Source organism: Triticum urartu, chromosome 5A (genome assembly GCF_056163025.1).
Source record: "Triticum urartu cultivar PI428250 chromosome 5A, HENAU_Tu73, whole genome shotgun sequence".
Classification (NCBI taxonomy): Eukaryota; Viridiplantae; Streptophyta; class Magnoliopsida; order Poales; family Poaceae; genus Triticum; species Triticum urartu.
In genome coordinates this window covers 612,851,433-612,865,315 of record NC_141877.1, presented here as the reverse complement: position 1 = coordinate 612,865,315, position 13,883 = coordinate 612,851,433, and the positions used below count along the sequence as shown (strand labels likewise).

Sequence of the window (13,883 nt, the reverse complement as noted above, 5' to 3'; positions counted from 1 at the left end):
TTTAATTTGGTAAACAAAATTCAAAAATTGGTAGTTGCCTATTCACCCCACCCCCTCTAGTCAACCATATCGATCCTTTCAAATGATTTAGGATCACTCACCATGGTTCATCGTCTGTCGATCCCCGGAACGTCACTAGTAGAAAAGGGGGCTTTGGTCTAGGCCGGGTAAGCCCATTAGTCCCTGTTCAGTCCAGAACCGGGACCAATGGGTGCATTTATCCCGGTTCATGCAGCTAAGGCATTAGTCCCGGTTCACCTGGGCCCTTTAGTCCCGGTTCGTGCCACGAACCGGGACTAAAGGGTGCGATGCCCATTAGTCCCGATTGGTGGCACCAATCGGTACTAAAGGTTAGACCTTTAGTCCCGGTTGGTGCCACCAACCGGGACTAATGGGCTTTGAGGCATTAGTACCGGTTCATGGCACGAACCGGTACTAAAGGTCCCATTTTCAAACTCTCCCCCCCCTATGGACCGCCTTTTCAGTTTTAGAAAAAACAAAAGAAAATGATGGATATGTCAAAAAAATAAAATAAAATAAGTTTCCCATGTGATATATGGTCTAGTTGTTGGGAAAATTTACAAATATAAATTTCGACTTTATTTACAAAATCTCTCTGGAATTTGTAAAATGGGCATAACTTTTGCATACGAACTCGGATTAAAAAGTTTTTTATATGAAAAATCATCTACTCGAAAAGTTACATCCGATGGAGACCGCCTACGGCCTGTTTGCAAATTTGTAGAATCCTCAAATTCCAAAAGGAAAAAAAGTTATGCTCAAATTTCAGTTTTTTTTAATTTTCATTAAATCTGGTCAAACTATGGTCAAACTACTTATTCAAGAAGTATTAGTGTTACTAAATAATTATTCAAGAATATTAGTGTTATTAAATAATTATTTCAATTTTTTTGAATTTTGGTCAAATCTGGTCAAACTGTGGTCAAATTGTGGTCAAACAATGGTCAAACTACTTATTCAAGAAATATTAGTGTTACTAAAAAATTATTGTTTTTTAGAACAATAGTTTCAAACTCAAACAGTAAATGTGTGACTTCATGCTCAAGCTAAACTCCTGAGGGTTAATAGGATTGACATCTTACTATTGTCAGGAAAACAACGAGTGCAGACTTGGAAACGAGGGAGAATAGAACCCGGAAGTTAAGCGTGCTCAGGCTAGGGGAGTGGGAGGATGGGTGACCGTCCGGAAAGTTAAATGATTTGGAATGATGAGGGGTGATTAGAGATTAGAGGTTAAAATAATTCAGAAATTTGAAAATAAAAAAATTCAAAAAAAATTCAAAAAAAAATTAAAAAAATCAGAAAATTTCCTTTAGTACCGGTTGGTGTTACCAACCGGGACTAAAGGTGGACCGACCACGTGGAGGGCCTTTAGTCCCGGTTCTGGTTTGAACCGGGACTAAAGGGTCAGGGCATTAGTACCGACCCTTTAGTCCCGGTTCAGGAACCGGGACTAAAGGCCCTTACAAACCGGGACAACAGACCCTTTTTCTACCAGTGCGTTCACTTCGTTTAAGCTTGTGGCGCATCAAGAGAATCCATAAAAATACACCTTTGATATCACTTCTCTAACTATTATGGTGACACGTTTTTTAAAAACATTGGGTATCTCATCAACCATTAAAGAAATTGAAACAGTGAGCCTCTTGACAATTTCCATCAAAGAAACCAGAGCATGGTTCTGTACAACAAGTAAAAGCAAAAGTAAAAAATTGACAAAATAAACTAGCCACAGCTACACTATTACGTTTGTAGCAGCTATAGTTTGTTTGGTATTCCATGTGTACTTTCTAATTTCCTTGACCACCTGCATACTAAACTCTAAGTCACTATTCTCATATCCATAATGGCCATACCTTCACGTCTTTTGGTAAGCACACAATTGGTAAGATTATTTTTGAAGGAAGGCAGTAAGGAAGACCCCTACAATATTTTTTTCTTAATAATAGGAACTCAAACTCACGTTCGTGAAGACTTGAACCTAGTTGGTTGAATTTTACATCCACTCCCCTAATCAAGTGAGCTCAGCTAACTTCTTAATAGTAGGTCAGTTGACAAGATGGCATTTTCTTTTATCTTGAGTTTTGAAATCATTCTGGCTCTATGTCACATACAATGTATCTATATGCTATTATTCTTAGAAATTCTCAGTGTGCCTACGGACACTATGTTCTTCCTGCGCACAATAGTACTAATGTCGATAGTTTTTAGGTTCAGTGGTACATTTAAAAAAAGAGGATTTTGATATTTAGCTATCTAACATAACACATGCTATCTTTCCATAGGGTGGTATAAAACATGTCTAAAAAAATAGCATGTAAGTGTTGCTAGTGTGAAAATATCTAACTTAGGTGAAATATAAGGTAGAGTGTGTGGTAGATCTAGAAGTGGTTTGTCCTTGAGTAGTTAGCATTGCTCTTTTATCAGTTCAACGATTGTGCTACATGCATGCTCCGTACTTTGTATCAAATGGAGTCTTTTCAACAAACAAAAAAAATAACATATAACATGATAAATGCATTTTTTAACTATGATCGATACATTATTGCTATATGTTTATGTGTTTTCTTGGTTTCATCCGCGGTATGCATGATTAACTAATTACGACGGCTAATTAAAAATAAGAATGACTACTACCCCCCCCCCCCCTCCCCCGTGCAATATGCACGAAGTTTGTGGCTACCAGAAACTATGGATGATAATCCTACTTTTATCTCTTTAATATACTATTATTATTGTTGGTGTTGTTGCTGCTACTACTACTACAATTTAAAATATCTCCCGCTATGGTTGCCATCAGCCAAGATGAAGGGAAGTCGACAATGCTTCCTAGACATGTCTTAGGAGCTACATCCATCGGGAGCTCTACCTCTCTTAATGTGCGATAGGGGGCCGGCTCCGCCTAAGGCATGTTGATACGGGTCATCCCTTAACATACATTTATGTATAATAAAAAATTTGAAATATAAATTTGATAATATAAAATGTGTACATTCCAACACGATATTATGACCATGTACCTAAATATAAATGTGTGTATGCAGAAAAGAAAATGTTCATCTGAAATTAATATATGTGAATATAGCTGAAAGAAATATTCATGTACTTTACAAAAGGATCATAGATTTAAAAAATAATGTTCATGCATATTAGAATTCATGTGAATTCAATTTTAATAAAACAATTTATTTTGCCAAAACAAATTGAAACAAAGAGAAGAAAGTAAAAAATAAAAATAAAATGGAAAAAGAATATAAAATGGAAAAGAGAAATGAAATAGATAAATGAATGAAAATGACCAAAATAAAAATATATAATAATAAAAAAATTCACTATAAAAATTAAATTAAAAGAACAAAAGGAAAAAAAGATACAAACACATAAATGGGATATGACAATATCTCCCGCTGGAGCTATATGTCGCTCACATGGGCTCCTATTTTGCGCGAGAGCTATGTCTAGCTTATAGCGAGATCATAGCTTCTCCGCTGAAGAAAATCTTCATCTCGCAGAGAACTGAGCTGGCCCGTTTGCTTTGTTTTCTTTGCTCTCTGAGGGCATGCATAATGGTTATATCTTAGCAATATCATGTAGGATAAATGATGAAATGGAGGAGAGAGAAATCATAAGAAAAGACTTGTCTTCTTTTATTTAAGAGAAGACAAGAGATAATCTCTTAACACAATATGTCTCACTACATTTTTAGGAATACCCAGTTATTAAAGATAAGGCTAAGAGATGACCCATTGTAGATATGTTTTTTTGTCATCTATAAATTACATGCAAGATTTAAAATAAAACTGTCTTATCAACCATTATACATGCCCTGACACGCACTGCTTTAAATCCTTTTTCTCGGTTTTTTTGTTTCTTCTCCGCTTTCTCTGGTTTGTTTAGTTTTCTATTTGTTTTCTTTGTTTTATGTACTGTTTTATTTTATTCTTTGCTTTTTCATTTGTTTTCTTCGTTACTTTCTTGGATTTCATCGGTTTTCATTTTTTTCTTCAGTTTTATTTGTTTCTTTCCGTTTTTCATTGGGTTTTTTTTATTTTCTCTCTTTATTCTGTTTTCTTAGTTTTCATCGTTTTTCATTCTTTTATGTTTGTTACCTTTGTTTTTTCATTGGTTTTCTTCGTTTTCTTTAGTTTTTTTGTCGATTTTCACTGGTTTCTTTTTTTTCAACACGTCTTACTTTTCCAGTCAACATTTAACCTATACATCAGAAATATATTTTATATAGAAGCTTAACATTTTGCAAATATATGATTAACATTTTTTGAAAACTTATTTTTTATGTCAAATTTTCCCATGCACATTGTAAATTTTTGGTATATATATAATACACCTTAAACATCTTGCAAGCACAATATCAACATTTTTTAATACATGATCAACATTTTTATATACACATTTAGTATTTCTTAAATGCTTTGTTAACAGTTTTTAACACAAAATCTACATTTTTTAATACATGGCCAACATGTTTTATATAAATATCATTTTCAAATTATTAATTAACATTTTCAAATAATTTTCTAACATTTGTATGAAATGCTTGATTAACATTTTTTAAATAAATTATCAACTTTTTTCACGGATATTGTATATTTTTTGTATAGGTTTTTCGTATACATGAGAAACAATTTATCTATACAAGTTTAATATTTTTTAAATGCTTGGTTAAAATTTGTTTTCAATTTTTAATGTAAATTTTTTGTAATATATTTATTTAGAATATTTGGTAGAAAAATTAGAAAGCAAAAAAAATGTGGAGAAAAAAATCCGACGTTGTGGCCTCCGCACGCCTGGTCAAGTCGCTCTCGCCTTCAGTGAGGCTTCCTTCCGTCTTCTCTAGGTCGGCGCAAGTGCTATATCTCACTATAAGTGAGATGATAGCTCCCCTCACCTAAGCTTTCCACAGCGTCGTGCGACTGGGCCGGCCCAGTATAACGTGTGTTCTGGTTTGTTTTGTTTCTTATCATTGCTTGTTTCATTTTTTCTTTTTTGTTTTCTTTGTTTTTTATTCTATATTAAGTTTCTTTTTAGTTTTTCTTTGACTTTTCTTTTTTCTTCATTATACTTTCGCTTTTAGTTTCTTACTTGGTTTCTTGATTTTTTTGAACTAGTTTCTCTAGTGTTCCACGGTGTTTCTTTTTTCTTTGTTTTCACCGGTTTTCTCGTTTCTTTATCAGTTTTTATTGGTTTTTTGTTCTTTCTTTGTGTTCCATTGATTTGTTTACATTAGTACCGATTGTATGATATTTGTCCCAACTAATTTTCTTAGGAATTTGTGCTTCCTTTGCTAAAAGTACTAGAAAAACAGGACGTGATATGCGTCATCTGGATGATATTTGTCAAGGATCAACCGGCTAGCGAGCCATCCGATAGTATGATGCTCACGGTCCGATTGTTCCTCTTCTATGCTTACCTCATTGCAACATGATCTATGCTGCAAACCTTCGTTGCAACATGACTCTTCTTGTGAAAATCACCCTCGGTTATCGATCGTATCCGTTGGTATTGCAACAAGACCCACACACCTTCATTGCACCAGGACTTTTGTTGCAAAGCATCTTCGGCTCGCGGGCGTGCCCGTTGTCATTGCAGCAAGACCCATGTTGAGAACCCTCATTGCAATATGGCCCTTATTGCAAAAACAACTCCGACTCGTGGGCGTGCGAGTCGCCATGCAACCCAGCAATGTGCCTTGCAGCACTGGCGCGTGTCGCGGTGACTCACATGCAATAGCGGCTGTCCGAAGTAGCTCACCAGCGGGAGCTCCGCGCGGCCGCGGTGGCTCGCTAGCAACTTTGAATGGCAACCGTTGAAGCGCTAGCGCTACTCAGGCCTAGACTGAGAGACGCGACTGTGCGCACATAGAGCTTCATGCGCAAGGAGGCAGGAGGGACAACACCACCGCTGGGAGCCTACACGACTATGGATGGTGAAGCGGTGCTGATCTTCAAGGGAAAAGTGAGTGTGTGCGGCATAAGGGATTGGAAATGGGAGGCGCGGGTGTGGACGTGAAGAACGAGGTGAACCCATAGGGACACGCGTCTGACGCACAAGGGCGGACATGCAATGAAAAACTAGTCAGGTTGATAATATTATATTTTAAAAAATTGCCCAATTCAGCACACTGTTTATTTTGTCATGTTGTGAATAAATTTGATGACAAAATTTAAAACCCTTGCAAACCTTATGATTTTTGTTTGAAAAACCTCGCAACTTCTGCAACCCACCAAAAGTCGTGGCAGCAGTAGTAGGAGTGGATGATATCTTTGGGGTTTCCCACCCCGCCCGGCTACCCCGCGCTCCGCAGCGCAGCGCCTCCCCCCGTTCCCATTCTCCCCCCAACTTCCCAGCCGCCTCTCCCCAAAAAATCCACCCCAGCGCCCAACCTCTCTCGCCTCCGCCGCCACCGCCCGCCTCCATTCTTGCCGCCGCTCCGCCCTCCGCCGAGCCCCTCCTCACCTCCGCCGACGCCCCTTCTCGCCGTCGCGCCTCATCGACCGTCGAGATCTGCCGCGCCTCTTCCTGCGTCCGCCTGCCGTACACCGTCGAGCGCCACCACGCCGTCCGTCGTCCAGCGCCGCGCCGCCCCATCTCCCGCGCCAGCCTCCTCGCCGCCTGCGTCGGGAACTTCCTCCTCGTCCTCGCCGCCGGAAACCTTATCTGCTACCGCAACCGCCGCCAGGAGCTCCAACCTGCACGCCGCCTCCCCGCCGAACTTCATCAACCCTCTGCTACCGAAGCCGCCAGGAGCCCGGCTCCTGTGCTCCACCGCCGTCTCCAGCAGGCAGCGAGAAGGTGAACCGCCAGAAGCCCACCTCTTTCCCCTCTCCCTCTCTGCCTTCCCTGAGCCCCTTCTCTGTTCTTCACGAGGCCATGTCCGATCTGATGCATCTGTTGGGCTGGATCTGATGGATATGCCCAACAATCCTTGAAGCACTTGCTACTTTGCAACGGAAGATTTAGCGGTTTATCCGAAGTCGTTGGATCTACAGCTTGCCTGTCTCCTCTGCTGCTAACTCTGTTTGGCAAAGTTCATCCCGATCTGCAGTTTATTAGGGTTTATTTACATGCTGACGGCTTCGCCGTTTTTCAGGATATAGATGGACCAGGAGGTCAAGGAGTCAAAGCCCTCCGGCGAGCCAAACCTGTTCCTGCAATGGGGCAGCCGGAAGCGGCTTCGCTGCGTCAAGTCCCGGGAGGACGGCTCGCCGTCGCCGGCCCGGTCGGATGCGCTCAGGCGCACCATACCCCGGGTGAATCGGCCCCTTCTGGGAGGCGATGTCGCACAGTTTCGTTCACCACGCCGCCCGAGCACTCTTCACCGGAGGTAATTTCAGTATTGCATCCGTAGACCCCTTTCCCTTTGACCCTTGCCGTGCAAAATGTCAAGAAATGTCTGACCCTGGTATTTGCTTGCTAGCAGAAAATCCGAGGCACAGGCGAGTGAGGCCAGGCAGTCCATATCCCTCTCACCAGAGAAGGACCGGTACTACTCCACCAGGGGTTCCCCATTTCCCTTTGAGGGGAATGGGTTTGATTTCAGCGGCGGGGTGGAAGAGAAGGGCACCGCTGCTCTGCCGAGGTTCTTCATCTCATTGTCGAACAAGGAGAAAGAGGAGGACTTCTTGGCAATGAAGGGCTGCAAGCTCCCACAGAGGCCGAAGAAGAGGCCCAAGCTGATGCAGAAATGCTTGCTTGTAATGTTCTTTTTCATCTCAGAAACTAAACTGTCAAGTTCTTTTCTGTCAAAGACATGTTCATGCTCATTCTTAACCCTAATGTTTTGTTGGTCGTTGTTGTGTATGGCCATAGACGGTGTGCCCAGGAGCTTGGCTGTCAGATCTCTCGCATGAGAGGTATGAAGTTCGAGAGAAGAAGAGCTCCAAAAAGGTACCCCAAATCTTTGATTCATTTCCCTATGGTTGCAAGTAGCATACACTGGAGCTGTTAGTTCAATCTACGTTTATCCATGTGTTACTGATATCTCGCAAATTCAATCAGCAGAGGGCGAGGGGACTGAAGGCGCTGTGCATGGAGAGCGATTCGGAGTAGAGGCAGAAGCAGGATGGATTCATTTTTTGACATCTGCTCGAGGCAGAGAAGCCGCACCTAGGTAGCAATGGCGGTTCTTCTAACTAGGCAATGCTCAGCAAGCAGCTAATTTAGTGCCCGTTCCCCTTCTCCTTATTCATCGTCCCCTGTTTAATCTCCATGATCCTTTCGTCTAATTGTCTGTCGGAAACTCTGAAGAGATTGTTGGTCTGGAACCATGAAGCAAAATAGTGGTAGTAGTATATTAGATCATCATCTCTAATCCTCTGTGGAAAATGTTATGGATGTGGAATCGCCACAGTCGTTGTGGATGAGTTGGGACCGCAATGGGCAATGGCACGCCATCTACTACTCCCTCCGTTCCTAAATACACCTGTTCTAAAATAGATGACTCAACTTTGTACTGACTTTATACTAAAGTTAGTATAAAGTTTGAGTCATCTATTTTGGAATGGAGGGAGTATCGGTCTTTTTAGAGATTTCACTACAAACTACATACAGATGTATATAGATATATTCTAGAGTGTAGATTTACTTATTTTGCTCCGTATGTAGTTCTAAAAAGAATTATATTTAGGAACAGAGGGAGTAGTATTTATGACCCCATGTCTTGGGCGTGATCCTGAATATCTGGCGCCCTGCTCCGTCGGCGAGGAGCATCGTTTCCATCGTAGCGTACTACTGGTGGTTGGCCTTTGACTCTGTTGCTTGTTAGCTCCGTCGGCCAGTGCTTTCAGATTATTGCTGTGGCCTGGCTTCAGAGCTGCAACTTGTTGAACCTGCTTTCAAAAGAAATAGGAGTATATCTTGTTTAACCTAATAAACTTGAAATGACTGAGCATGGAACGGTTTTCTTTGGGGAATGGTATAATTTAGCAACAACAGTCAGGTAATGGTATGACTACATTTCACTCACTCACGGATATTGCTTGCACAAGGATTTGGTATTTCAGCCTATAAAAAAGAGAATTTTTTGAGTAGTGGCAAGCTTGAAATGGGCTAGAATCTGTTTCTTTTTTGTTTTCTTTGCACTCTGTGTCTCGGCCTTTCTGTTCGCCTCCTCGACATTCGGAGGCACCCTCTTCGGCCCAGAGATGCTGACACAATCTCAACGCTCAATTATTGAACTGGGAGAGTCTCAATAAAAAATAAAATAATGTTTTTTTGAGGGGTAAATAAAAAATAAAAAAAGTTTTTTAGGGTTAAAAATAAGGGTGTGTCTTAAGACTCATCTAGATGTGACACAACTCACGCGCCTACTACCACACCCCCTGTCTTTACTTGGCCTGCTATGAGCACTGAACAAGTTTTTTTAAAAAGACAAGCCTAGTAAACAGGTTATTTTTGACGGGCCTAAAAATAGGCTAGTGGACAAAAACAAAAACGCTAAGTGGGACTAAAAGAGAAGGCTACTAAAACAAAAACAAAAACGCTGAGTGGGAATTATGGGCTTATGTAAAATTGATACATGATCTGTATAGACTTACAAACCCTGTAAGGAAACAAACAAGTATTCTCTCTATGAAAATTATGTCCAGAACTAAAAGATCATTTTATATGTGAACTCTGAAATCGTCTTTTAAGGCAAAAAAAAAGCATAGACTTCTTTACATACAGTACAGTACAGTCTATGAGAGTAGGTGCTGGATTCAAAAAATGTAAGATTAAGTATTCAAAAAGGGTCCCAAAAAACTTTACAAAACTTACATATCCTACCCAATTTACATGAAGTACTATATACTGAAATTTATGTTTCTATTTTTTTGACAAATACATGGCCTATATATAACAGTCAAAAGTATTCTTAGATTTTCCAGGGAGAGCTGTTGCGGAAAAAGAGAAGGAAAACATGTATAATTCAGTGTTCGAATGCACAAAAAATTCATTCATTTTCACTTCGACAACCTAATCCTACCTAAAAAGCAATGAAAAAAAAATCGTACATATGTTTTTCCTTGGTTCTAGACTAACAGAGCAACCAGTCTAGTGTTTGTACAACCCAATTACATTTCACAGCATGGAATAAACAAATGACATAATATCGTCAGTAAAAACATGACTCTCAACAAACACACACACTCCTAGTTGCAAGTCGATGCTCAGCTTGCAATTGGAGACTCTCGACAAACACACACACACTCCTAGTTGCAAGTCGATGTTGGGCTTGCAATTGGGGACTCTTGACAAACACACACAATCCCTAGTTGCGAGTCAATGGTTGACATGCAACTGGGGACCCTCGACAAACACACACACCCTAGTTGCGATTCAATGGTTGACATGCAACTAGGGACCCTCGACAAACACAAACACCCCCTAGTTGCGAGTCGATGGTCGGCTTGCAACTGGGCGCCATCGACAAACACATCCCCCTAGTTGCGAGTCGATGGTCAGCTTGCAACTTGGGACCCTCGACAAACACATACACGTCCCTAGTTGCGAGTCGACGGCTGACATGCAACTGGGGACCCTCGACAAATACACGCACCCCCCCTAGTTGTGATAGTCGGATTGCAACCGGGGACCCTCGACAAACACACACACACACCCTAGTTGCGAGTCAGCGGTTGACATGCAAATGGGGACCCTTGACAAACACAAGCACTCTTAGTTGTGAATCGATGGTCGGCATGCAACTTGGCGCCGTCGACAAACACACACAACCCCCCTAGTTGCCAGTCGATGGTTGACTTGTAAACTGGGGGCTCCGACAAAGACACACACCCTCCCCTAGTTGCGAGTCGATGGTCAACATGCGACTAGGACCCTCGACAAACATACACTCCCCTAGTTGCAAGTCGATGGTTGACATGCAACTAGGGACCATCGACAAACACAAACACCCTTAGTTGCGAGTCGATGGTCGGCTTGCAACCGCGGTGCCGTCGACAAACAAACACACCCCCTAGTTGTGAGTCGATGGTCGACATGCAACTAAGGACCCTCGACAAACACACATTGACAACCGGGGACCACGAAAAACATGCACACCCTAAGTTGCGAGTTGATGATTGACAAGCAACTGGGGATCACGACAAACGCCGACACCCTTGGCTGCGAGTTAATGGTTGACTTGCAACCGGGCCTATAGAAACACACTTCTCCACCCCCTCCCACCTAGTTGCGAGTCGATGGTCAACATGCAACTATGGACCCTCGACAAACACACACACTCCCCCCTAGTTGCAAGTTGATGGTTGGCTTGAAACTGGGGACTCTTGACAAACACACACAGCCCCTTGGTTGCAAGTCGATGGTTGGCTTGAAACTGGGGACTCTCGACAAACACACACATCCCCTTGGTTGCAAGTTGACGATCGTCTTGCAACCGAGGGCCCCGAAAAACACACACATCCCTAGTTGCGAGTCATTGGTCGACATGCAACTGCGGACCCTCAACAAAACACACACACCCTAGTTGTGAGTCGATGGTCGGCTTGCAATTGGGGACCCTCGACACACACACACACACGCTTAGTTGCGAGTCGATGGTTGGCTTGCAACTGGGGACCCTCGACAAACACAAACACCCCCTAGTTGCGAGTCGATGGTCGGCTTGCAACTGGGGACCCTCGACAAACACACAAAACACCCCTTAGTTGCGAGTCTATGGTTGGCTTGCAACTGAGGACCCTCCACACACATACATACATACACACACACACACCTAGTTGTGAGTCGATGGTCGGCTTGCAACTGGGCTCCATCGACAAAACACCCCCTAGTTGTGAGTCGATGGTCGGCTTGCAACTTGGCACCATCGACAAACACACCCACCCCTAGTTGCGAGTCGATGGTCTGCTTGCAACTAGGGACTCGACAAACACACACAAACCACACCTTAGTTGCGACTCTATGGTTTGGCTTGCAACTGAGGACCCTTGACAAACACACACACATACACACACACACACATACACACACACGCGCGCGCGCGTGCGCGCTTAGTTGAGAGTCGATGGTTGGCTTGCAACTGGGGACCCTCGACAAACACAAACACCCCCTAGTTGCGAGTCGATGGTCGGCTTGCAACTGGGGACCCTCGACAAACACGCACAAAACACCCCTTAGTTGCGAGTCTATGGTTGGCTTGCAACTGAGGACCCTCCACACACACACACACACACACACACACACACACACACACACCTAGTTGCGAGTCGATGGTCGGCTTGCAACTGGGCTCCATCGACAAAACACCCCCTAGTTGTGAGTCGATGGTCAGCTTGCAACTGGGCACCATCGACAAACACACACACCCCTAGTTGCGAGTCGATGGTCTGCTTGCAACTGGGGACTCGACAGACACACACAAAACACACCTTAGTTGCGACTCTATGGTTTGGCTTGCAACTAAGGACCCTCGACAAACACGCACACACACACACACACACCCTAGTTGCGAGTCGATGGTCGCTTGCAACTGGGCACCATCGACAAACACACCCCCTAGTTGCGAGTCGATGGTCGGCTTGCAACTGGGGACCCTCGACAAACACACACACACACCCCTTGTTGTGAGTTGATGGTTGACATGCAACTGGGGACCCTCAACAAACACAAACACTACGAGTTGTGAATTGATGGTCGACATGCAACTTGGTGTCGTCAACAAACAAAACACACCCCCCTAGTTGCAAGTCGATGGTCGACATGCAACTAAGGACCCTCGACAAACACACATTGACAACTGGGGACCACGACAAACACGCGCGCTCTTCATTACGAGTCGATGGTTGACTTGCAACTGCCCCCTACAAACATACATCCCCCCTTATTGCGAGTCGATGGTTGACTTGCAACTGGGCCCCTACAAACATACTTCCCCTAATTGTGAGTCGATGGTTGACTTGCAACTAGTGCAACTACAAAAAAGTACAACGCGTCCCAGTTGCGAGTCGATGGCTGACTTGCAACTGGGGCCAGTATAAACAAACGCCCCCTAGTTCCGAGTGGATGGTTGACTTGCAACTGGGGCAAGTACAAAAAAGCATGACGCGTCCTAGTTGCGAGTCGGTTGTTGACTTGCAATTGCCCCCTCTATAAACATATGTCCCTCCTAGTTGCAAGTCGATGGTTGACTTGCAACTGGGCCCCTACAAACATATGTCCCCCTAGTTGCCAGTCGATGGTTGACATGCAACTGGGAGCCCTACAAACATATGCCCCCTAGTTGCGAGTCCATTGTTGACTTGCAACTAGGGGCCCTACAAACATATGCCCCCCTAGTTGCGAGTCGATGGTTGACTTGCAACTGGCCACCCTACAAACAAACGCCTCTAGAAACATATGCCCCTATAGTTGCAAGTCGATGGTTGATTTGCAACTGCCCCCCCCACCCCCTGAAGGAAATATGCCCTAGAGGCAATAATAAAGTTATTATTTATTTCATTATATCATGATAAATGTTTATTATTCATGCTAGAATTTTATTAACCGAAAACATAATACATGTGTGAATACATAGACAAACAGAGTGTCACTAGTATGCCTCTACTTGACTAGCTCGTTAATCAAAGATGGTTATGTTTTCTAACCATGAACAAAGAGTTGTTATTTGATTAATGGGATCACATCATTAGGTAAATGATCTGATTGACATGACCCATTCCATTAGCTTAGCACCCGATCGTTTAGTATGTTGCTATTGCTTTCTTCATGACTTATACATGTTCCTATGACTATGAGATTATGCAACTCCCGTTTGCCGGAGGAACACTTTGTGTGCTACCAAACGTCACAACGTAAATGGGTGATTATAAAGGTGCTCTACAGGTGTCTCCAAAGGTACATGT

General features: G+C 43.0%; 1 protein-coding gene across 2 annotated transcripts; it reads left to right on the top strand.

Moving 5' to 3' along the window:
• The first annotated feature begins 6,329 nt into the window (after window positions 1–6,329).
• On the top strand, window positions 6,330–8,343 carry LOC125511056 (uncharacterized). 2 transcript variants are annotated; one of them, XM_048676336.2, is made up of 5 exons: window positions 6,330–6,831; window positions 7,130–7,363; window positions 7,460–7,733; window positions 7,849–7,926; window positions 8,038–8,343. In XM_048676336.2, exons 2-5 carry the CDS (start codon window positions 7,137–7,139, stop codon window positions 8,086–8,088), a joined length of 630 nt encoding a protein of 209 aa, XP_048532293.1. In that variant the 5' UTR covers window positions 6,330–6,831; window positions 7,130–7,136; the 3' UTR covers window positions 8,089–8,343. The 2 variants fall into 2 exon arrangements, with proteins under 2 accessions (XP_048532293.1, XP_048532294.1); XM_048676337.2 differs by having other exon boundaries at window positions 6,331–6,831; window positions 8,041–8,343.
• Window positions 8,344–13,883: the final 5,540 nt, after the last annotated feature.